The 26,825-nt window shown below is 43.8% G+C and overlaps 1 protein-coding gene across 1 annotated transcript in view; it reads right to left on the bottom strand.

Moving 5' to 3' along the window:
• Positions 1-26,825, bottom strand: part of LOC129825301 (uronyl 2-sulfotransferase-like) — a 122,422-nt gene that overhangs the window by 23,309 nt on the left and 72,288 nt on the right. The window contains exon 2 of the mRNA XM_055885299.1: positions 10,106-10,149. Coding sequence (XP_055741274.1) covers positions 10,106-10,149 — 44 coding nt within the window. The remainder of the gene's footprint in view (positions 1-10,105; positions 10,150-26,825) is intronic.

Genomic DNA, 26,825 nt, shown 5'->3' with positions numbered 1-26,825 from the left:
GATGGAGAGCAGCAACAATTATCTCATCAAATAACAATTAGCTAATAAAAGCCATGATTATTGCCTTCTGGAGGTAACATAAGGCTAAGATAAGGGTAAGAATGATGGTAGGTACAGCTGAAACATGACACCAGGTAAGTGAGGACGAATTCAAATATGGTTAGGACTAAAGGAAAGAAGAAAAGAAAGTGAAAAAGGGGAACACTGCCAAAGGGATTGGACTGCTCCTTCTCTTAACTCTTACTCTGTCCTTCCTCTCTGACCTCTGACCTGTCTTTTGTGTCTATTTTCCCAGGGGGCTGTTCTCACTCGACCCCCGATGCCCTGCCATCCTGCAGATAAACTCCACACGAAGTGCTTTATCAGGCACACACACATACAGACACACACACACACACACACACACACACACACACACACACACACACACACACACACACACACACACACACACACACACACACACACACACACACACACACACACACACACACACACACACACACACACACACACACACTGGTCACTGTAACGCATCCCTCGATTTAATCTGATAGCAGAAGGATCACTGAAAGAAGGACAAAGCTAGTAGTAGTTGAATAACATCTGAAAGGTGTCGCTAGGGATGCTCCTAACCTTTTCCCTGTCATGACTTCAATGAAGCCTTTTTTATTACAAATACAAAGAGTGAAGAATTCAGCGGCGGGAAATTCCTGCCGGCATTCCCAGTCTGGAATGGTAGCTGAGATTCCCCTTGGGGGAAATTCTACACATCTGACAGGGACACTGAAGACATGTCTACTGCAGTACAACTCCGGGTTAGGAGATGGTGCTAAACCCCATGACAGGCATTCTAGTGTAGTGGTCCACATGTCTGTGTCTTTGTGTGTGTGTGTGTGTGTGTGTGTGTGTGTGTGTGTGTGTGTGTGTGTGTGTGTGTGTGTGTGTGTGTGTGTGTGTGTGTGTGTGTGTGTGTGTGTGTGTGTGTGTGTGTGTGTGTGTGTGTGTGTGCGTGTATATGTGTATGTTTTTCTCCATGTTTACCCCTACATGACCTACAACTCCTGTATCCCAGTCCACAGTGTGTTGTATGAGGAAACCCAGAGCGGTTAAGGCCACACACACCACTTCATTTTGCTCCTCTATCCTGAACTGTATCCCTGCCTGCCTCGCCCCAGCAGCACAGTAAAAATAGGGCCTGTCACGTATCAATTTGAGGACAGGCCGTCACTTTATTAACAACGTATTTCCTGTTTTTCCAGATTACTGGAGTTACAGGAAATCATCAGAGGATAAAACGCTTTGGCAGCGGTTGGAAACAGAAATATGTGTGTTGTTTGGCCTGGGCTTGAAAGAGGGTGGGATGATGACAATCCCCTGTGATAACTTTGTTTGCACAACTTGTGTTGATAGGCATGAGTCTGTCTGTGTCGTGTCACATGGTTTACACCCTTAACTCCCCTCTGATAAAACATCATCAACACTGTATGAGGTCGTTCTAGACCAAAAGTGGGTTTATTTAATAGAAAAAGGTCCAGAAAATAGGGCTGTATTCAATCAAAACCTATGGCCAGAACAATCTGGCGCTAGAAAAAACGAAATATTCCTCTTGCACATCCTGACAGCGGAATTCGATCCAACTAAGAACTGAAACAATTGTGAAAGTGTGAAACAATAAGACAATCGACTCTGTATTAATTCTCACAGCACAGAACGGCATTAGGTTCCAGGGAGTCAGCGCACATCAATTGTGTTTCTCTTAAACAGGCCTGCCATGTCTCTGTTTTTGTAGTAATACCAGACCTCTTAGCTTATCACGTTCTAATGGCAGTGATAACATATCTGCAGTGATAACATATCTGCAGTGATAACATATCTACTGTGTTTGCATGAAGAAAAGAAAACATCTGGGTTTGTTAGAATGAGCTCAGAGAGGGCAAGGAACCCTAGGGGCTTAGCCACCCCAGTACAACCCCTCTGATGTGGTTGCTAATGGTAGCTAGCTGTGGCAAATCTTTGATCTGAAAGGAGGGAAGAAAAGTAGGGGGGAAAACCACAAATAGCAGCCAGGCAGCCAGTATAGCCTACACAAGAGCACAGCGCTTTACAGTAGCCTTTAAGTCACCCACTAAGCATAGAGCACAGCGCTTTACAGTAGCCTTTAAGTCACCCACTAAGCATAGAGCACAGCGCTTTACAGTAGCCTTTAAGTCACCCACTAAGCATAGAGCACAGCGCTTTACAGTAGCCTATAAGTCACCCACTAAGCATAGAGCACAGCGCTTTACAGTAGCCTATAAGTCACCCACTAAGCATAGAGCACAGCGCTTTACAGTAGCCTATAAGTCACTAACTAAGCATAGAGCACAGCGCTTTACAGTAGCCTATAAGTCACCTACTAAGCATAGTGCACAGCGCTTTACAGTAGCCTATAAGTCACCCACTAAGCATAGAGCACAGCGCTTTACAAAATGCACCTGACATCAAAGTCTGGAAAAAACATATTTTCAATGTCATTTTTCTTACTGCGAAATGACAACAGAAAAGACGCCAAAAAGGCTGAACAAGGAGTTGGGTTAATAACCAATTAGAAGTGTATTGAATTATTGAACTCCTATGTTCAAAATGAGTGCCCAATTAAAAGTGCTTTGAACTATGTTGAAAACAGGACCTTGATAGAGAGAGGAAAGAGGCACTATCAGTGATTTCTCTCCATTGTAAACACACTGATCAGTGAGTTAACAAATTGCAGTGTTACTGTTATTACATTTTTTATTAAACCTTTATTTAACCAGGAAAAGCCCATTGAGACCCAGAGTCTCTTTTTCAAGGGAGACCTGGCTAAGAAGGCAGCAACAATCAATACATTACAGAATTAAAACATACAACAATCAATACATTACAGAATTAAAACATACAACAATCAATACATTACAGAATTAAAACATACAACAATCAATACATTACAGAATTAAAACATACAACAATCAATACATTACAGAATTAAAACATACAACAATCAATACATTACAGAATTAAAACATACAACAATCAATACATTACAGAATTAAAACATACTACAATCAATACATTACAGAATTAAAACATACAACAATCAATACATTACAGAATTAAAACATACAACAATCAATACATTACAGAATTAAAACATACTACAATCAATACATTACAGAATTAAAACATACAACAATCAATACATTACGGAATTAAAACATACTACAATCAATACATTACAGAATTAAAACATACTACAATCAATACATTACAGAATTAAAACATACAACAATCAATACATTACAGAATTAAAACATACAACAATCAATACATTACAGAATTAAAACATACTACAATACAACAACATGATCCAGCCTAAAAAAAGCATTTACACTCCTCTGTAACAGAGTCTCCCATCAATATTTTAAATTCAATCAGTGGCACTAACATATCTAGAGGAAGCATGGATTGTAGACTATTCCATGCCTCTGGTGCACAAGAAGAGAAGGCAGTCTTGCCTAATACTGTGAATGTCCTGGGGACTTTAAGTAGCAACACCTAGCAGACCAGGTATGGTAACTGCTGGTGGTGAAGGAGACCAGACTACAGAGGTAAAGAGGGAGTTTACCCAAAAGGGCTTTGTAGATGAACACATACAAATGTACATTTCTGCACATATAAAGTGAGGTCCAACCTACCATTTGGTACAATGTGCAATGATGGGTGAGTGACTTGGCATTTGTAATAAAGTGCAAGGATGCATGATAAACAGAGTCCAGTCTCTGTAAGACGGAGGAGGCTGCATGATAAACAGAGTCCAGTCTCTGTAAGACGGAGGAGGCTGCATGATAAACAGAGTCCAGTCTCTGTAAGACGGAGGAGGCTGCATGATAAACAGAGTCCAGTCTCTGTAAGACGGAGGAGGCTGCATGATAAACACAGTCCAGTCTCTGTAAGACGGAGGAGGCTGCATGATTAACAGAGTCCAGTCTCTGTAAGACGGAGGAGGCTGCATGATAAACACAGTCCAGTCTCTGTAAGACAGAGGAGGCTGCATGATTAACAGAGTCCAGTCTCTGTAAGACGGAGGAGGCTGCATGATAAACACAGTCCAGTCTCTGTAAGACGGAGGAGGCTGCATGATAAACAGAGTCCAGTCTCTGTAAGATGGAGGAGGCTGCATGATTAACAGAGTCCAGTCTCTGTAAGACAGAGGAGGCTGCATGATTAACAGAGTCCAGTCTCTGTAAGATGGAGGAGGCTGCATGATTAACAGAGTCCAGTCTCTGTAAGACGGAGGAGGCTGCATGATAAACAGAGTCCAGTCTCTGTAAGATGGAGGAGGCTGCATGATTAACAGAGTCCAGTCTCTGTAAGACAGAGGAGGCTGCATGATAAACACAGTCCAGTCTCTGTAAGACGGAGGAGGCTGCATGATTAACAGAGTCCAGTCTCTGTAAGACAGAGGAGGCTGCATGATTAACAGAGTCCAGTCTCTGTAAGACGGAGGAGGCTGCATGATAAACAGAGTCCAGTCTCTGTAAGACGGAGGAGGCTGCATGATTAACAGAGTCCAGTCTCTGTAAGACAGAGGAGGCTGCATGATAAACAGAGTCCAGTCTCTGTAAGACGGAGGAGGCAGCATGATAAACAGAGTCCAGTCTCTGTAAGACAGAGGAGGATGCATGATAAACAGAGTCCAGTCTCTGTAAGACAGAGGAGGCTGCATGATTAACAGAGTCCAGTCTCTGTAAGACGGAGGAGGCTGCATGATTAACAGAGTCCAGTCTCTGTAAGACGGAGGAGGCTGCATGATTAACAGAGTCCAGTCTCTGTAAGACAGAGGAGGCTGCATGATAAACAGAGTCCAGTCTCTGTAAGACAGAGGAGGCTGCATGATTAACAGAGTCCAGTCTCTGTAAGACGGAGGAGGCTGCATGATTAACAGAGTCCAGTCTCTGTAAGACAGAGGAGGCTGCATGATTAACAGAGTCCAGTCTCTGTAAGACAGAGGAGGCTGCATGATTAACAGAGTCCAGTCTCTGCAAGACAGAGGAGGCTGCATGATAAACAGAGTCCAGTCTCTGTAAGACAGAGGAGGTTGCATGATTAACAGAGTCCAGTCTCTGTAAGACAGAGGAGGCTGCATGATAAACAGAGTCCAGTCTCTGTAAGACAGAGGAGGTTGCATGATAAACACAGTCCAGTCTCTGTAAGACGGAGGAGGCTGCATGATTAACAGAGTCCAGTCTCTGTAAGACGGAGGAGGCTGCATGATAAACACAGTCCAGTCTCTGTAAGACAGAGGAGACTGCATGATAAACAGAGTCCAGTCTCTGTAAGACAGAGGAGGTTGCATGCATATACAACAAGTCACCATAATCAATTACAGAGAGAAAAGGGGCCTGAACAAGCTTCTTTCTAGCCATAAGCGGGAAGCAAACCTTATTACGAAAAATCAAAATCCAATTTCAATTTCAGCTTTGTCACAAGATTATCCACATGAACTTTAAAAGACAACTTGTCGTCCAACCAAATGACACTTCTTCAATGGATAAGCCACCAGATGTGACAATGCTAACGTTCTCTGGCGGAGTTCTAACTCTGGTAAACACATCACCTCAGCCTCCCGGGTGGCGCAGTGGTCTAGGGCACTGCATCGCAGTGCTAGCTGCGCCACCAGAGTCTCTGGGTTCACGCCCAGGCTCTGTCGCAGCCGGCCGCAACCGGGAGGTCCGTGGGGCGACGCACAATTGGCATAGCGTCGTCCGGGTTAGGGAGGGTTTGGCCGATAGGGATATCCTTGTCTCAGTATGTAAATGTAATAAAAATGTATGCACTCTACTGTAAGTCGCTCTGGATAAGAGCGTCTGCTAAATGACTAAAATGTAAATGTAAATGGTAAAGGTCATGAATTTAGTTTGTTGTACATTCAAGACCATAAAGGGAGGCCTGCAGTGACTGAAAAGCACTCTGGAGCTCTTCAACAGCCTGAACCAGAGAAGGTGGACATGAATATATGACTGTATCATCTGCATATAGATGCAACTTTGCTGGTTGCATCCCATTTCCCAAATCATTAATAAAAATTGAGAACAACACAGGAGCTGAAATGGAACCCTGGGGCACACCTCTATTAATCTCAAGAAAGCTAAACTTGTGATTGTCAGTATATACACACATTGTGTTCTGTCAGAAGATAGTTCCTAAACCAATTTACTGCCCCTTCACTGAGACCAATGTTTCTAAGTCTAGCTACAGTAGCAAGAATTCATGGTCAACCGAATCAAAGGCCTTTGATGAATCCACAGAGCAGCACAATGTTGCTTTTTATCAAGTGCACTAATGATGCCGTTTGCCACTGCCATAGCTGCAGTTGTGGTGCTGTGCCCCGATCTAAAGGCAGACTGAACCCCGCTCAGTATGTTCTTTTCAATGAACAAGTTTTTGAACTGTGAGTTCACTAGGGACTCAGACTGGCCAGGATAGGGAGTTTAGAGACAGAATGATAGTTATTAGCATCTGAGGGATCTCCACTCTTTAGCAGTGCGAGGACATAAGCTGATTTCCAAATGCTGGGTATGGAATTGGTCAAGAGACTCAAGTTGAAAATGTGAGCCACAGGTTCAGTAATAATACCAGCTGCTATCTTTAAGAGGTAGGGGTCCAGGTTGTCTGGACCTGCAGACTTTTTAGTGTCTATTGCCTTTAGTGCTTTATAGACCTCAGTATAAGAAACAGGCTCAAAGTTAAAATGGTTCACATGAGAGCCTATATCATAGTTGACTGTAACAGAGCTGACATTAGAGGCCTGGCCCCCACCATTATCAAAAACTGAACCAGCAGGTATGAAGTGCTTGTTTAAAAACCCCTACAATATTGGCTTTATCCTTCACTTCATTAGAATCCACCATTAAATGTTCAGGAAGGCCAGAGACTACATTAGAACCTGACACTGATTTGATTAGCTTCCAGAACTTGGTAGGGTTATTTAGGTTCTCTGTGACTGCATTTAAATAGTCATCTGATTTGGACTTCCTGATCAATCCTGTGCATTTGTTTCTTAGCGCTCTGAAGGAGGCCCAGTCAACAGGAGCATTTGTATGTCTATCTTGAGCCCAAGAGATATTTCTCTTTCTAATTAATTCTGCCAAGTTATCTGAAAACCAGGGATTGTCCCTTCCACTGATTCTACATTTCTTCACAGGGGCATGCTTATCACAAATCGACACAAATTTCATATAAAAATAGTCCCAGGCAGTGTCAACATCGAGAATCAGACTTACTCTGTCAATATTATGGTACAGATCAAGTAAGAACGCTTCCTCATCAAACTGTCTAAAATGTCTTTTAAAAATATAACGGGGTTTGGCTTGGGTCATGTTTGTATTTCTAACACAAGCAATTGCACAGTGACCACTGACATCATTACAGAATATCCCAGTCCATGTGTATTTGTGAGGGGTCTTCGTTAGAACAATGTCCAATAGAGGTGATTTGTGCAGGACATCAGAAAGAGAGTTAAGTGCGTCTCCCGAAGCCGAGGGCGGTCTGTAGCAGCCGAGGGCGGTCTGTAGCAGCCGAGGGCGGTCTGTAGCAGCCCAGGGCGGTCTGTAGCAGCCCAGGGCGGTCTGTAGCAGCCCAGGGCGGTCTGTAGCAGCCGATGGCGGTCTGTAGCAGCCGAGGGCGGTCTGTAGCAGCCGAGGGCGGTCTGTAGCAGCCGAGGGCGGTCTGTAGCAGCCGAGGGCGGTCTGTAGCAGCCGAGGGCGGTCTGTAGCAGCCGAGGGCGGTCTGTAGCAGCCGAGGGCGGTCTGTAGCAGCCGAGGGCGGTCTGTAGCAGCTGACTACAGTGATGTGGGAGTCCTTATATATGTTCACTTTAACCACAAGCAATTCAAAATGTTTGGCTTTGGTAATGGAGAGAATTTCAGAGGTGTTAAACTCGGATTTCACATAAATTGCAACCCCTCCTCCTTTACTCATCTGATCCGTATAAAACAATGTGTACCCATCAATAGTACACAGTGTTTGTGTTCTGTGGTAAACAAGCTGTTCCTGGCTGCCTTTGGCTGACTATTGGCCATTTGGAGAACAGTCAGCCTGTCCAGATGACCAAAATCCTCTCTGTTGAACCCTAGCATTACAAAAACAAGATTGGTATGAGCCAGGCACCAGGTCTCTCATCAACAGTCTTTCCTGTCAGTGTGCGCATATAGCTCATCTTGGTGAAGGGGTCAGGAAAAACTCCTGGCCCAACTCAGCGCTACTTACCACAGTTCAGACCCTTCCACCACATTTCAGATCATTCCACCACAGTTCAGACCATTTCACCACAGTTTAGACCATTACACCACAGTTCAGACCATTACACCACAGTTCAGACCAGCCCCTGTTCAGACAGATAATACTCTGGCTTGTACTTTACCTCAAAGTTAGCCTGGGTTAATAGCATGCACTTCAACAGGCCTCTTCAAGTCAACTTAATAACATATAAACATTGGCCAGATGTTACCAGGCTTAATTAGGACAGCCAGACCTTCAGATCAGCTCCAAAGAGACACGTGGCCAGACTCCTCACACGGACACATGCGCACACACACGTGAACAAACACATGCGCACACACGTCAGATAAACTCTGAACACGTAGCCAAAGCTAGCTAGCCAACTTCATTTACGAAGGCCACAGAAATATGTGTCTCACCCACAGAGAGAAGGGAGAATGTGAGACAGGGAAAAAAAGAGACTGAAAGAGAGGTGGATCTAAGAGAGAAGAGATAATGATATATACTAAACAAATATATAAATGCAACATGTAAAGTGTTGGTCCCTTGTTTCATGAGCTGAAATAAAAGATCCCAGAAATGTTCCATACGCACAAAAAGCTTATTTCTTTCAAATTTTGGGCACAAATTTGTTTACCTCCCTGTTAGTGAGCGTTTCTTCTTTGCCAAGAGAATCCATCCACCTGACAGGTGTGGCATATCAAGAAGCAGATTAAACAGCATGATCATTACACAGGTGCACCTTGTGCTGGCAAAAATAAAATGTGCAGTTTTGTCACACAACACAATGTCACATATGTGTGCAGTTGGCATGATGACTGCAGGAATGTCCACCAGACCTGTTGTCAGAGAATTGAATGTTTATTTCTCTATCATAAACTGCCTCCAACGCTGTTTTAAAGAATTTGGAAGTACGTCCAACCGGCCTTACAATCGCAGACACTGTGTAACTACGCCAGCCCAGGACCTCCACGTCCGGCTTCTTCACCTGAGAGGTCGTCTGATGAAACTGAGGAGTATTTCTGTCTGTGATAAAGCCCTTTTGTGGGATTTTTTAAAATTCTGATTGGCTGAGCCTTGTTCCCCAATGGGTGGGCCTGGCTCCCACGTGGCTGTGCCCCTGCCCAGTCATGTGAAATCCACAGAGTAGTGCCTAATGTATTTATTTGAATTGACTGATTTCCTTATATGATCTGTAACTCAGTAAAATCTTTGAAATTGTTGCACGTTGCGTTTATATTTTTGTTCACTATAGATAAAAGGGTGATAAGTAGAAGGGTAGAAATAGGGGATCAAAGAAAGTGTGGATGAGGGTTGATAGAAAGGGGTAGAGATAGAGAGGGCCAGAGGGATAGAAGTGAGATAGAGGCAGACAGATGCAGCTGGCCAGACACAAGGCCCAGTGTCTGTGTGTGTGTGTGTGTGTGTGTGTGTGTGTGTGTGTGTGTGTGTGTGTGTGTGTGTGTGTGTGTGTGTGTGTGTGTGTGTGTGTGTCTGTGTGTGTGTGTGTGTGTGTCTGTGTGTGTGTGTGTGTTTGTCAGTATTTTGTATTTAGAGTATGTTCACACCGCTTCTCCAGACATAAACCTCACCCTTATCTTGCATGGACTGGACTGTCACACTCAATTACACAGGGCAGCACATAAGAGAGAGATGGAGAAAAGAAAAAGGAGTGTGAAAGAAAAAAAGAAAACAAGGAGAGGGATAGGGTGGAAAGAGAGGGATCAGAGGAAGTGTGAGGGAGAGAAAGATGAAGTGATAGAGTAATGAAAAAGAAAAAGAAGGAGTGCTGTAGTGATGGTCTTACACGGGGAGCTGGGGGTCCGTGGTCATCGAGATATGTGGATTCTCCTGTGAAGAAACAGAGGTATAGATATTTATTCAGGGCTACAGTCCAATAGTATTCAATCGTATTATTGCAAATCCACTGGCAGCAAAATCTATTTTATTGAGTTAAGATTCCACAGGCTAGTGACCTCAAGTCATGGGTTACCAATAAATATCTGAATAAATATCACACAGGCAGGAAGGAAATCTATATCCAGCCACAACAATCGTCAATAACCACCAATAGCCCGGCCTGGCCAGTCACTATCTTTCTAAGAAAAACAGAGCGACCTTCACATCTACATAAAGTGTGGGAATGTCATCATGAGTGAGCTACGGCCCATTTATACAGTATCTGCCAGTTGTGGAGTCGTTTCATCTCTGGACAAAGGGTCCCTTTTAAGGCCGCCTCACACTGAGGATCTATGCTCTCCTTTCAGCTCACTCTCCAACTCCAGGACCAGGCTCCAGACAGCGGCCTTTTCTTCTCCACTCTGCACTCAGAGCGGAGCGCGTCCAGAGACACTGAGACGCTATACTTCCCATCACCTCTACAACATTCAGAGGCAAGGAGCGAGAGAGCGATAGAGCGAGAGAGAGATTGAGAGAGTGGGAGGTGGAAGTTGGGTTGTTCTTAAATATAAAGAGAAGGGAGGACCTCTACTCACTGGCAAAAAGTATCAAAGCCAACAGTGCAATATTCTAGAACACTGCTGTGTGTATGCGTATATGTTTTGGACTATGATAGACACCTTCAACAATTCCACTCACACCTGCACGCTGCTCTTGCTACTATCAGTGTTTTATTGAAGCTACATTTTGGCCTCTTGGCCTTCATCAGAGCTTTTTGCTCCACTAAACTAAATAAACTATCTTTGGTATAATAGTAATTGATTTCATTTCTATAGCGCTTTTCATAACAATCTCAAAGCGCATCAAAAGCAAACAAACTCTAAATACATCGTCATGAGTAGCTTAGCTATAGTTGGCTAGGTCAGCCAATAGAGGCCAAGTCTTTGAGTGCATGCATCCTCCAAAAAGAATAAGGGACAGTTCAGTGCTTGATCAGAGAAAGGTGGTCAGGAAGATGGTTGATGAAGATGGAGTCTGTTGACAATCTTGTAAAAGACTAGCTACTCTGGGAGTCGTGTAGCCACTGGACTTCTCCTGCACAATGTATGGCACACCCTTGGGCGATGCGTTTGCAGCTTTGGGCGCCAGAAAGCTCACTACATACAGTTCAGAGTAGTAACCAGTCGTCCTCATTACGAGCCCTCTGCAGCACTGCATTCCTCTCAAGCTTCAGTTGAGACTCTTCAATTGATACATGCTTAGGCCTACAGTTAACTCCAGTTTACTCCAATTACGTCTTTCCAAATGCTAGCTACTTAGCTAACGTTAGCCCAAAACAACAACACTTCGCTGTAGTGAAAGGTCACTGGGTAAGGCTACAGACGATCCATTCCGGTTCACAGTGGTGTAAAGTACTTAAGTCAAAATACTTCAAAGTATTACTTAAGTAGTTTTTTGGGGTATCTGTACGTTACTATTTGTATTTTTGACAACTTTTACTTCACTACATTCCAACAGAAAATAATGTACTTTTTACTCCATACATTTTCCCTGACACTCCAAAGTACTCGTTACATTTTAAATGCTTATCAGGACAGGAAACTGGTCCAATTCACGCACTTATCAAGAGAACATCCTTGGTCATCCCCACTGCCTCTGATCTGAAGGATTCACAAAACACAAACGCTTCGTTTGTAAATGATGTCTGAGTGTTGGCATGTGCCCCTGGCTATCCGTAAATGTAAAAAACAAGAAAATTGTACCATCTGGTTTGCTTAATTAACATATAATATACTTTTGATACTTAAGTATATTTTAAATCAAATATTTTCAGACTTTTACTCAAATAGTATTTTACTGGGTGACATTCACTTTTCCTTGAGTCATTTTCTATTAAGGTATCTTTACTTTTACTCAAGTATGACAATTGGGTACTTTTTCCACAACTGTCGGATCATTTCGAAGCCGTATCTGACGGTGCGTTCAAGACAACAGGGAAGTCTGAAAAAAACGTGCTCTGACTGGAAAAAATCTAATTGAACAGTCATCCAATGCTTTATTGCCCTCTGCTATGTTTGGACTGCCGTGGTCCGTTGCTGTGATCTAGTGTACTATAAAATGTATGGCTCTCCTACTCTCACCACTTTGTCCAATCCTATTCAAGGCTAGAACCACTTTGTCTTTTCTAGTGGTTCTACTAGCCTTGGTTTGCATTTTGTTAAGACATCTGTCCAATGAATTCTGTAACCACTCCCTCTTCAACTCAGGGTTAATTGGAAAGTGCTGTTCAAAAGAAGACATTGTATTATCATCTTTATACTCCCTGACAAAGGCCATGCAGCCGAAACACATCATAGTTTTTAAAATATTTGTTTCCATTGAACATGCTATACAACTAAAGGCATTTTCATTAATTATATGAAGAGTGGCCTGGTTCTCCTTTCTTTTTGATGACCAATTCACCCCTTTTACCAAAGAGCACCTTCTGTCTACAAAGATCTACTACTGTGTACCTTAGCAGCGCTTCCCTTCCTTCTTATTTCTGAACGGTCACCCAACTTGGAGTTATAAGTTGGAAACTTGGGCATCATCCTAGAGCTCCGACTTCTCCGACCTGAAGATCACCGACGTCACGATTTTTCCCAGTTTGCGCTCGTTTTGTTTCAGAGTTCCCAGTTGTCTTGAACGCACCAAAAGTAGTATGTTGCGGCCGTGGCATACTGCATACTCTACTAAACAGTGTGTACTAAGTAGTACGTAGTATGATTAGTAACTACACATATGCAGTTTAAGTAAGTAGTAGACAAGCGAGATTTCGGACATAGCCTGTTTACCCTTTCTGATAGCTGTGGTGTTTGGACTCTGGTCAATTAGTTATCTGATCAGTGGCCTGGTGTCAGAATCACATGCACACACACGCAAACACACACACACCCCAGCAAGTATCCTTCCAGGCCTCTGAGTCAGTGTTATACAGTGTCAGCGTGACATCCTATAACACCTCTATGGCACATTAGTTTGTCAGCTGCAACAGTATATTAATATGGGGACAGCTGCACTGCACACACACCCTCAGGTGTGTCTGCTGCACACACAGACAAACACACATACACATGCACATGCACTCACACATGCATAATGCATTCTTAATAAGGAATGCAGAGGGAGGCTTGGATTGGCAGGTCGTACAGAGGCATCTGAGGTTGTCCCAGGGTGGGGAAACGAGAGACAGACATTTCAGTTCCTCCCATTCCTTCATGTTCAGGGCTGTGTGCGTATCTCATTTGCAACGGGGATTGGAACTAATTTCTTCCAGGGCACATGCTCGTAAAAACAGACAGCTACCATCCACCCACAACGACAGGAGCGGTGGAATCTACTGAGCTTCCATGGAGTTCTTCTCTAGACGAATCTAGTTCTCTAGACACCTTGGTTACATTCACAAGACTATGGTTGGATTCTATGGTTTCATGCTATGGTTTGGAATAGAAACGTCTATGGTATACATTCTCTCACACTTGAGTAGGGTGGCACATTTTGGGGAATATTCAGAGGTGGAAACTTTCCGTGGGAATTAACGGAAATATATGAAAATGAATATAATACAATTTAAATGTAGATGTTTTTTGCGTTGGATATATTTACCATACCATATGGAGACAGAAACATAAACCTTTTACCGTATCATAAGTAGACATAAGGGCAAATGATTAAATCCTTCCAATAGAAATAAAACAAACAATTTAGTTACGAATTAAACTTGAATTAAATGAGCTCACTCTTTACATGGGATGATTTCACTGAACAACAAAAGAAAGGGAATATTGAATGATCCCCAATGATCCATCGCATCTCCCAAAAATGTTTTCAACATACATCTATAAAATTATAGTCTAGAAACTAAAGCTTTGGTTGTCTTCCTCTCAAGCTTCCATGTCTTCTCCCTGGACCTCCTCAATGTCCACCTCTTGAACATCAGACTCTGAGGCCTCATCTTCGCTGTCACTTTACAATCTTGTTGAGGATGGCTCATTGTCAGGCTCTAAAAAGCCTCAAATTTACCCGGATGGCCACCAATTCTTCAACCCTTGTACTGGTCAGCCTGTTGCGTGCTTTGGTGTGTGTGTTCCTAAACAAGGACCAGTTGCGCTCTGAGGCGGCTGATGTTGGTGGGATTTGGAGGATGATAGAGGAAACAGGAGAAAGAGCCTCAGATCCACAGAGTCCCTTCCACTAGATATGTTGGCACAACTGCCATATTGCATCTCCATCCCAAAGCCCTTGCTTGGAAGTGTACCTCGCCAGACTGCCAAGAACCTTGCCCTCATCCAGGCCAAGGTGGCGAGACACAGTAGTGATGACACCATAGGCCTTGTTGATCTCTGCACCAGACAGGATGCACTTGCCAGCATACTTGGGGTCCAACAAGTACACTGTGGTGTGTATGGGCTTCAGGCAGAAGTCTTCACGCTTTTTGATGTATTTCAGAACTGCAGTTTCCTCTGCTTAGAGCAACAGTGAAGTGGGCAGGGCAGTACGTATTTCTTCTCTTACATCTGCAAGCAGAGTCTGAACATCAGACAGGATGGCATTGTCTCCCTCAATCAGTGCAATGGCTACTGCTATAGGTTTCAGGAGTTGCAGGCTGCTTACCACTCTCTCCCAAAATACATCATCCAGGAGGATCCTCTTGATGGGGCTGTCCATATCGACAGACTGTGATATGGACATTTCTTGGAGAGACTCCTTCCCCTCCAGGAGACTGTCAAACATGAATACACATTGCCTGTGAGCATCAGAGGTTAACCAGTTGCATACACAGCTCAAGCAAGACATTCATCAGCATTTATCTGACTACATTCCTCCATTGATTCAAAAAAACTTCTGATTCCAGGAGGACCATGAGCTGTTGCTACCGATAAGTTGTCTGATTAATCATTTTCACCTCGAATAGAAGTAGATGGACTTTTGTCAGAGGTTGCTTGTTGTGAGTGCTGAGGGAACTTTATGCACTTGGCCAGATTATTCTGCATCTTTGTTGCACATATGATTTGGCACAGTATTTGCAAATGTGCACAGCTTTTCCTTCTACATTAGCTGAAGTGAAACGTCTCCACACATCAGATAGTGCCCATGGGATTTTGCTGTAAAGATTAGGAAAAAAATAGTAAAAAAAATATACAATTCCATGTACAGATAAATAGTTAAGCAGTTAGATTAAACAACTTTTTTGTAAGATAAATGCTTTAAAATTAAACATGTACGGAAACAGGTGAATTAACACTCCTCAGTTAGCAGGCTCAAGCAAGCTAAAACCCACATGGTAGCAAAAACTAACTAGCAGAAATTGTTAACAAGTTAGAAAATATTTAAACACACTTTGCTGTAGGCTACGATTTACTAGTTAACTAAAAAGAATGTATGCCATATAAAATATGTTCACCCCACTCAAAACTTACCAGAAAGCATGTAGTCCTTGGCTCAGTGTAGTAGAGTACCTCCCGGGTGGCGCAGTGGTCTAGGGCACTGCACTGCAGTGCTAGCTGCGCCACCAGAGTCTCTGGGTTCGCACCCAGGCTAGGCTGGGTTCGCGCCCAGGCTCTGTCGCAGCCAGCCGCAACCGGGAGGTCTGTGGGGTGACGCACAATTGGCATAGCGTCGTCCGGGTTAGGGAGGGTTTGGCCGGTAGGGATATCCTTGTCTCAGTATGTAAAAATGTAATAAAATGTATGCACTCTACTGTAAGTCGCTCTGGATAAGAGCGTCTGCTAAATGACTAAAATGTAAATGTAGAGTGGGCTCAAAAGCATCTCATTAGTGTGCAATATCTTGAGAATCAGCTGTACATGTGATGGAAGAATGCACTGTGCATGCAGAGATTTGCAATTCCATTGAATTGGGGATAGTTTAACCAAAGTATGCCACAATACTTGCCTTGTGTATCCCACAAAAAAAGGTTCACTGTTATAAGCTAACTTTTCTGATGAATTTAAACAAAATTCATCTTTGATGATCGTGCCTCTTTCATTCAATAAGTGGAGCCAACTTACAGAGGTCATACATACCAGGGTTGGGCTCAATTCAGAATTTAATTGAGAATGCCTCATAAATTCCAATTAAATTATTGAATTAGAATTGAATTTGTATTGAAGTAGTAAACAGGATACAGACATAATTGCAATTTCAATTTGAATGAAAGAAAATATAATTGAATTCAGTGAAATTCAATAAAATTAAAATGCCTATTCTATTCTATATTAGGTGTAGTCTATACAAATATACATCTGGTACATAAAACATCATACATGTCGTTATTAACATGCAAATAAAATATTGTTGAAACAGTTTATTTTGAGGACAAACTCTTAATGATCAAGGAAAACAAAACCTGTATGCGAATATTCTAAGTTATTATATTTCATTAATCACTTTGTTCAATATGGGGTAAATACTACATTTACCAGAATGATTTACTTTAACCCTGAAGTTGACCCTGAGGACTTCAAAAAGAAGCCAAACAAATGAAATGGTTGGTGGAAAGATAATTGGCTATATTAAGCACTAAGGTTAAAAGAGGATATGAACATTGTTTCCAGAGAAAGGTGCTATATTTGTTGGTATCTGGAAGTGTGAACGGTCAGGTTAAATGAAACTCTCATGTTCTATTACTAAACACGGTTCCATCCACACGCCTTTTTGTGCAAATACTGATATAATAACCATCATCTCGAAGTAAACTTGGAGCCACGCGATGTGATGGTGTGTGGTCCTCCCACTGTGACTCGAGAAACCATGTAGTTTATTAGGCTAGATGAAATAAATGAATATGAATTTCTCGGGGTGGTGAAAGTGCATGGTATGAGCTTGATTCTCCGTTTCAATAAATATTGCGGGTCTTATTCTGGTGACAGGTTGATCGATGCTTGACTGCCATTTGACAAATAAAAATATTCTCTCCCTTCTCCATAATAATCTCATCATGTTTACTGCGAGCTGTTGGCTAGAGGCATGTGCCAAGACCAGAGTAAGCACATTTGCTATTTAACACAACAGTTTGTAGAAAAACTATAGGTAGTGTTGAAAATGTGATGGAAACATATTGAACATTAGATTTTGATTTGATACATGAAAACTTAAGCGAAAAAGTACATTTTGAGTTCACTATGTCATCACACATTGTTTTTTATCCGCAACAAGTCAGTTTGGTGTAAAAACACCACTGGTGGGAAAATGTACATATTTTCTTTATGCAGATTTTAGAATATTCCCATTAAAATCTGTTGCCAATTGGATGGAAGCCTAGCTACTAAGTAGAATTTACTTGAATTGCACTGAATTCAATTCTACTTCCTGTCTCTCAAACTCAAACGCTACATCCTGTGGGGTGTGGCCAATTCAATTCAAATGTCAACTCACAAATTGTATGGGAGTCAATTCCCAAATTCTGAATTAAGCCCAAACCTGATACATATGGTACATGGACAACAGCGATTGAAGAAGGGGAGATGAAGGGGGAGAAGGGGAGATGAAGGGGGAGAAGGGGGAGGAAGAGGGAGAAGGGGGAGAAGGGGAGATGAAGGGGAGAAGGGGGAGGAAGAGGGAGAAGGGGGAGGAAGGGGGAGAAGGGCTAGGGTTCACACAGCAGGAAAGGTTGATGTTCTTTGACCCTTAGGTAACACCTTCAACTCTGACCCACAGCCAGGGGTTACAGAGAGGTGAGTGTGTGTCTCTCTCTCTCTTTCCGCGCGCGGGCGTGTGTGTGTGTGTGTGTGTGCGTGGCCAAGGGTTAATGGGATTAGTGTATCATGGGATACAGGGGCGTGCTACTGGCTGAACAGCAGATTAAGGTGCCCTACCATAGAAGTTCAAATCAAATGTAAAAACGTGTCACATGCGCCGACTAAAACAGGTGTAGACTTTACCATGAACTGCTTACTTACAAGCCCTTTCCCAACAATACAGAGTTTAAAAAAAGAAAATATTAGCCAAAAAAAAGGAAATAGTAGCATAATAAAATAACAATAACGAGGCTATATACAAGGAGTACCGGTACTGAGTCAATGTTCAGGGCTGCAAGATAGTTTTCTATTTATTTTATTTATCCTTTATTTAACAGGTAGGCCAGTTGAGAACAAGTTCTCATTTACAACTGCGACCTGGCCAAGATAAAGCAAAGCAGTGCGACAAAACCAACAACACAGAGTTACACATGGGATAAACAAATGTACAGTCAATAACGCAATAGAAATCTGTATACAGTGTGCGCAAATGAAGTAAGGAGGTAAGGCAATAAATAGGTCATAGTAGCGAAGTAATTACAAATTAGCAATTAAACACTGGAGTGATAGATATGCAGATGAGGATGTGCAAGGAGAAATACTGGTGTGCAAAAGAGCAGAAAAAAACAAAAAACAAATATGGGGTTGAGGTAGGTAGTTGGTTGGATGGGCTATTTACAGACGGGCTGTGTACAGCTGCAGCGATCGGTAAACTGCTCTGACAGCTGATGCTTGAAGTTAGTGAGGGAGATATAAGTCTCCAGCTTCAGTGATTTTTGCAATTCGTTCCAGAAATTGGCAGCAGAGTACTGGAAGTAAAGGCGGCCAAAGGAGGTGTTGGCTTTGGGGACGACCAGTGAAATATACTTGCTGTGAGATAAGGCGGGGCTTTACCTAGCAAAGACTTATAGATGACCTGGAGCCAGTGGGTTTGGCTATGAATATGTAGCGAGGACCAGCCAACGAGAGCATACATGTCGCAATGGTGGGTAGTATATGGGGCTTTGGTGACAAAACAGATGGCACTGTGATAGACTGCGTCCAATTTATTGAGTAGAGTATTGGAGGCTATTTTGTAAATTACATCGCCGAAGTCAAGGATCGGCAGGATAGTCAGTTTAACGAGGTTATGTTTGGCAGCATGAGTGAAGGATGCTTTGTTGCGAAGTAGGAAGCCGATACTAGATATAACTTTGGATTGAAGATGCTTAATATGAGTCTGGAAGGAGAGTTGGCAGTCTAACCAGACACCTAGGTATTTATAGTTGTTCACATATTCTCGGTCAGAACCATCCAGAGTAGTTATGCTAGTCGGGTGGGAGGGTTTGGGCAGCGATCGGTGGAAGAGCATGCATTTAGTTTTACTAGCATTTAAGAGCAGTTGGAGGCCACGGAAGGAGTGTTGTATGGCATTGAAGCTCGTTTGAAGGTTTGTTAACACAGTGTCCAAAGAAGGGCCAGATGTATACAGAATGGTGTCGTCTGCGTAGAGGTGGATCAGAGAATAACCCGCAGCAAGAGCGACATCATTGATATACTGTATACAGAGAAAATATTCGGCCCGAGAATTGAACCCTGTGGCACCCCCATAGAGACTGCTAGAGGTCCGGACAACAGACCCTCCGATTTGACACACAGAACTCTATCTGAGAAGTAGTTAGTGAATCAGGCGAGGCAGTCATTTGAGGCAATTTAGGTAACATGTACATGCAGGTGGGGGTAAAAGGGACTAGGCAATCAGGATAGATAATAAACAGAGTAGCAGCAGTGTATGTGAAGAGTGTGAAAGTGTGTATGTGTTAGTGTGTGGCGTCAATATGCATGTGTGTGTCTTTTGTGTGTGTGAGCATATGTAGATGAGTGTGCTTTGGAGTGTCAGTGTAGAATGTGTCAGTACAGTGAGTGTGCATCGAGCCAGTGCAACAATGTCAGTGTAGTATGTGTCAGTCCAGTGAGTGTGCATCGAGCCAGTGCAACAATGTCAGTGTAGTATGTGCCAGTCCAGTGAGTGTGCATAGAGCCAGTGCAACAATGTCAGTGTAGTATGTGTCAGTCCAGTGAGTGTGCATAGAGCCAGTGCAACAATGTCAGTGTAGTATGTGTCAGTCCAGTGAGTGTGCATCGAGCCAGTGCAACAATGTCAGTGTAGTATGTGTCAGTCCAGTGAGTGTGCATAGAGCCAGTGCAACAATGTCAGTGTAGTATGTGTCAGTCCAGTGAGTGTGCATAGAGTCAGTGCAACAATGTCAGTGTAGTATGTGCCAGTCCAGTGAGTGTGCATAGAGCCAGTGCAACAATGCCAGTGTAGTATGTTCCAGTCCAGTGAGTGTGCATAGAGCCAGTGCAACAATGCCAGTGCAAAAAAAGGGGGTCAATGCAAATAGTCCAGGTAACCATTTGATGAACTGTTCAGCTGTCTTATGGCTTGAGGGTAAAAGCTTTTCAGGAGCCTTTTGGTCCCAGACTTGGCGCTCTAGTACCGCTTGCTGTGCGGTAGCAGAGAGAAGAATCTATGACTTGGGTAGCTGGAGTCTTTGACAGTTTTTTGGGTCTTCCTCTGACACTGCCTGGTATAGAGGACCTGGATGGATCGAATGCCAAGAAGTTGCCATACTAAGCGGTGATGCAGCCAGTCAAGATGCTCTCAATGGTGCAGCTGTATAACTTTTTGAGGTTCTGAGGGCCCATGCCAAATCTTTTCAGCCCCTTGAGGAGGAGGAGACATTGTCGTGCCCTCTTCACGACTGTGTTTGTGTTTGGACCATGATAAGTCCTTAGTGATGTGGACACCCAAAGAAGAAAAAGCTCTTGACCCACTCCACTACAGCCTCGATGTGAATAGGAGCGTGCTCGGGCCTCCATTTCCTGTAGTTCATTATCAGCTCCTTTCTCTTGCTGAAGTTGAGTGAAAGGTTGTTGTCCTGGCACTACACTGCTAGGTCTCTGACCTCCTCCTTGTAAGCTGTCTCATTGTCGTCGGGGATCAGACCTACCGTCGTGTTATCAGAAAATGTAATGATGGTGTTGGAGTCGTGCGGGCAACGCAGTCGTGGGTGAACAGGGAGCAGAGGAGGGGACTAAGCACGCACCCCTGAGGGGCCCTGTGTTGAGGGTCAGCGTGGCAGATGTGTTGTTGCCTACTGTCACCACCTGGGGGTGGCCCGTCAGGAAGTCCAGCATCCAGTTGCAGAGGGAGGTGTTTAATCCCAGGGTCCTTAGTTTAGTGATGCAGTTGGAAGGCACTATGGTGTTGAATGTTGAGCTGTTGTCAATGAACAGCTTTCTCACGTAGGTGTTCCTTTTGTCCAGGTGGGAAAGGGCAGGGTGAAGTACAGTAGAGATTGTGTCATCTGTGGATTTGTTGAGGTGGTATGCGAATTGGAGTGGGTCCATGGTGTCTGGGATGATGGTGTTGATATGAGCCATGACTTTCAAAGAATTTGTGAGTGCTATGGAGCGATAGTCATTTAGACAGGTTATCTTGGAGTTCTTGGGCACAGGGATTATGGTGGTCTGCTTGCAACATGTAGGTATTACAGTCTGGGCCAGGGAGAGGTTGAAAATGTCAGTGAAGGCACTTTCCAGTTGATCAGCGCATGCTCTGAGTACGCGTCCTGGTATTCCGTCTGGCCCCGCGGCCTTGTGAATGTTAACCTATTTAAAGGTCTTACTCACATCGGCTATGGAGAGCTTGATCACACAGTCGTCCGGAACAGCTGGTGCTCAGTGTTGCTTGCCTCGAAGCGAGCATAGAAGGTATTTCGCTTGTCTGGTAGACTCGCATCACTGGACAGCTCATGGCTGGGTTTCCCTTAGTAATCCTTGATCATTTGCAAGCCCTGCCACATCCAACAAGCATCAGAGCCGGTGTAGTAGGATTCAATCCTATATTGACGCTTTTCATCAGATTTTCTGAGTGAACTTTACTACCTTTTCATGCTGCAACTCCCCAATGGGTTTGGGAGAGGCAAAGGTCAAGTCATGCGTCCTCCGAAACATGATCCGCCAAGCCGTGCTGCTTCCGCACCAATGTGTCAGAGGAAACACCGTTCAACTATCGACGGATGTCAGCATGCTGGCGCCGTGCCTGCCACAAGGAGTCGCTTGCGCATGTTGAGACAAGGTAATCCCCCCAGGCAAACCCTCCCCTAACCCGGACAATTGTGCGCCACCCTATGGGGCTCCTGGTCACGGCCGGCTTTGACACCGCCTGGGATCGAACCCGAGGCTGTAGTGGCTCCTCAGCACCACAATGCAGCACCTTAGACCGCTGCGCCACTCGGGAGGCTCGCTTTGCCAGTTTGATGGTTTGTCGGAGGGCGTAGCAGGATTTCTTATAAGCGTCCGGATAAGTGACTTGCTCCTGGAAAGCGGCAGCTCTTTAGCTCAGTGCCAATGTTGCCTGTAATCCATGGCTTCTGGTTGGGTCACTGTGGGGACGACGTGGTCGATGCACTTATAATTGAAGCCGGTGACTGATATGGTAAATTCCTCAATGCCTTTAGATGAATCCCGCAACATATTCCAGTTTGTGCTAGTGAAACAGTCCAGTAGCTTAGCATTCACTTCATCAGACCACTTCTGTATTGAGCGTGTCACTGGTACTTCCTGTTTGAGTTTTTGCTTGTAAGCAGGAATCAGGAGGATAGAGTTATGGTCAGATTTGCCAAATGGAGGGTGAGGGAGAGCTTTGTATGTGTATGTGTGTGGAGTAAAGGTGATCTACAATTGCCACTAGAAGCACTGCCTCTGGGTGAGCATTTTCTTGTTTGCTATGAAAAATATTTATAAAAACTCTCTTGGTAAATACACTGAACAAACACAAACACAACATGCCACAATTTCAAAGATTTTACTGAGTTACAGTTACAGTAAGGAAATCAGTCAATTGAAATTAATTAATTAGGTCCTAATCTATGGATTTCACATGACTGGGAATAAAGAGTAGTGGTGTGGATCAGAAAAAAAGTTAGCATCTGGAGTGACCACCATCTCCTTCGCATAGAGTTGATCAGGCTGTTAATTGTGGCCTGTGGAATGTTGTCCCACTCCTCTTCAATGGCTGTGCGAAGTTGCTGGATTTTGGCGGGAACTGGAACACGCTTTCGTACACGTCGATCCAGAGCAACCCACACATGCTCAATGGGTGACGTGTCTGTGAGTATGCAGGCCATGAAAGAACGTGGACATTTTCAGCTTCCAGGAGTTGTGTACAGATCCTTGCGACATGGGGCCGTGCATTACCATGCTAAAACATGAGATAATGGCAGTGGACGAATGGTACGACAATGGGCCTCAAGAACTCTGCATTCAAATTGCCATTGCTAAAATGCTATTGTGTTTGTTGTCTGTAGATTATTCCTGCCCATACCCTAACCCCACCACCACCATGGGGCACTCTGTTCACAACTTTGACATCAGATGACGTCTTCCCTCTGCCCAGTACAGTTGAATCTATACAGAATGAATCTGTGAACATACCTACACGAACGCTAAGGTAACAAGACACAGGCCTCCTTATTGTCCCTAGAATTTCTAAGCAAACAGCTGGAGGCAGGGCTTTCTCCTATAAAGCAACATTTTTATGGAATGGTCTGGCTATCCATGTGAGAGATGCAGACTGTCTCGACCTTTAAGTCTTTATTGAAGACTCATCTCTTCAGTCGGTCCTATGATTGAGTGTAGTCTGGCCCAGGGGTGTTAAAGTGAACGGAAAGGCACTGGAGCAACGAACCGCCCTTGCTGTCTCTGCCTGGCCGGTTCCCCTCTCTCCACTGGGATTCTCTGCCTCTAACCCTATTACGGGGGCTGAGTCACTGGCTTACTGGTGCTCTGACGTGATTTTCCTGTCCGGGTTGGGGCCCCCCTCGGGTTCGTACCGTGTTGGTGGTTGAAGATATCCCTCTATTGGTGTGGGGGCTGTGCTTTGGCAAAGTTGGTGGGGTTATATAATGCCTGGTTGGCCCTGTAAGGGGGTATCGTCGGACGGGGCCACAATGTCTCCTGACCCCTCCTGTCGCAGCCTTCAGTAATTATGCTGAAATAGTTTGTGTCGGGGGGCTACTGTCAGTCTGTTATATCTGAGTATTTATCCTGTCTCATCCAGTGTCCTGTGTGAATTTAAGTATGCTCCCTCTAATTTTCTCTCTCTCTCTCTTTCTATTTTCTCTTCTCTCGGAGGACCTGAGCCCTAGGACCATGCCTCAGGACTACCTGGCCTGGTCGTGCTGCTGCTCCAGTTTCAACTGTTCTGCCTGTGGCTATTGCAACCCTGACCTGTTCACCGGACGTGCTACCTTGTCCCGGACCTGCTGTTTTTCGACTCTCTCTACCGCACCTGCTGTCTCTAACTCTGAATGATCGGCTATGAAAGGCCAACTGACATTTACTCCTGAGGTGCTGACCTGTTGCACCCTGTACAACCACTGTGGTTATTATTATTTGACCCTTCTGGTCATCTGTGAACAATTGACATCTTGGCCATGTACTGTTATAATCTCCACCCGGCACAGCCAGAAGAGGACTGGCCACCCCTCAGAGCCTGGTTCCTCTCTAGGTTTCTTCCTAGGTTTCTGCCTTTCTAGGGAGTTTTTCGTAGCCACCGTGCTTCTACTAGAGGTCGACCGATTAATCGGAATGGCCGATTAATTAGGACCGATTTCAAGATTTCATAACAATCGGAAATCGGTATTTATGGATACCGATTTGGCCGTTTTTTTTTACACCTTTATTTAACTAGGCAGGCCAGTTAAAAACATATTCTTATTTTCAATGACGGCCTAGTAACGGTGGGTTAACTGCCTTGTTCAGGGCCAGAACGACAGATTTTTACCTTGTCAGCTCAGGGATTCATTTTTGCAACCTTCCGGTTACTAGTCCAACACTCTAACCACCTGCCTTACATTGCACTCCACGAGGAGCCTGCGTGGCAGGCTGACTACCTGTTACGCGAGGGCAGCAAGAAGCCAAGGTAAGTTGCTAGCTAGCATTAAACTTATAAAAAACAATCGATCTTCACATAATCACTAGTTAACTACACATGGTTGATGATATTACTAGTTTATCTAGCGTGTCCTGCGTTGCAAATAATCGATGCGGTGCGTGTTCATTTCTCATCGAATCACGGCCTACTTCGCCAAAAGGGTGATGATTTAGCACTGTCGTTGCCCCAAACCTAACCATAAACATCAATGCCTTTCTTTAAAATCAATACACACGTATATATTTTAAAACCTGCATATTTAGTTAATATTGCCTGCTAACATGAATTTCTTATAATTAGGGAAATTGTGTCACTTCTCTTGGGGTATATGCAGCAGTTTGGGCCGCCTGGCTCGTTGCGAACTGTGTGTAGTCCATTTATTCCTAAGAAAGACCGTAATTAATTTGCCAGAATTGTACATAATTATGACATAACGTTGAAGGTTGTACAATGTAACAGCAATATTTAGACTTAGGGATGCCACCCGTTAGATAAAATACGTAACGTTTTTTTTTGGTCCTCCAATAATCGGTATCGTTATCGCCGTTGAAAAATCATAATCGGTCGACCTCTAGCTTCTACATCTGCATTGCTTGCTGTTTTGTCACGTTCCTGACCTATTTCTGTTAGTGTGTTGTATGTGTTAGTTGGTCAGGACGTGAGTTTGGGTGGGCATTCTATGTTTTCTGTTTCTATATTGGTTTAAGGGTTGCCTGGTATGGCTCTTAATTAGAGGCAGGTGTTTGGCGTTCCTCTAATTGAGAGTCATATTTAGGTAGGTTGTTTCACAGTGTTCGTTGTGGGTGGTTGTCTCCTGTGTCAGTGTTTGTCGCACCACACGGGACTGTTCGGTTTGTTTGTTGATCGTCATTTATGTGTAGGCTATTTTCCCTGTTCGTGCGTTCTTCGTGTTTATGTGAGTTCGTCGTCCAGGTCTGTCTACACCGTTTGTTATTTTGTTTATTAGTCAAGTGCATTTCATTTTCGTGTTTTCTTTAATAAATTATGTGTTCACAACCCGCTGCGCCTTGGTTCCATCACTACTCCTCCTTTTCGGTTGAAGAGGAGGAGGACCACCGTTACATGTTTGGGGTTTTAGGCTGGGTTTCTGTATAGCACTTTGTGACATTGGCTGATATAAAAAGAGCTTTATAAATATATTTGATTGATTGATTGAAGAGCACACTTCACCAGCGTGCCAGAGGCCATTAAAAGATGAGCATTTGCCCACTGAAGTTGGTTACGACGTTGAACTGCAGTCAGGTCAAGACCCTGGTGAGGACAATGAGCACGCAGATGAGCTGACAGTTTGTACAGAACTTCTTTGGTTGTGCAAACCCACAGTTTCATCAGCTATCCGGGTGGCTGGTCTCAGACGACCCCGCAGGTGAAGAAGCTGGATGTGGAGGTCTGGGATGGCATTGTTACACGTGGTCTGCAGTTGTGAAGCTGGTTGGACATACTGCCAAATTCTCTAAAACAACATTGGAGGCAGCTTATGGTAGATAAATTAACATTACATTCTCTGGGAACAGCTCCAGTGTACAATTCTGCAGTCAGCATGCTAATGGAATGCTCCCTCAAAACTTGAGACATGAGTGGCATTGTGTTATGTGACAAAACTTCACATTTTAGAGTGGCCTTTTATTGTCCCCAGCACAAGGTGCACCTGGGTAATGATCATGTTGTTTAAAAGGTGCACCTGTGTAATGATGTTCTTGATATGCCACACCTGTCAGGTGGATGGATTATCTTGACAAAGGAGAAATACTCACTAACAGGGATGTAAACACATTTTTGCAAAGAAATTGAGAGAAACAAGCTTTTTGTGTATGGAACATTTCTGGGATATTATATTTCAGGTCATG

The sequence above is a fragment of the Salvelinus fontinalis genome, chromosome 27 (genome assembly GCF_029448725.1).
Source record: "Salvelinus fontinalis isolate EN_2023a chromosome 27, ASM2944872v1, whole genome shotgun sequence".
Taxonomy (NCBI): Eukaryota; Metazoa; Chordata; class Actinopteri; order Salmoniformes; family Salmonidae; genus Salvelinus; species Salvelinus fontinalis.
This window is presented reverse-complemented; position numbering and strand designations above follow the sequence as displayed.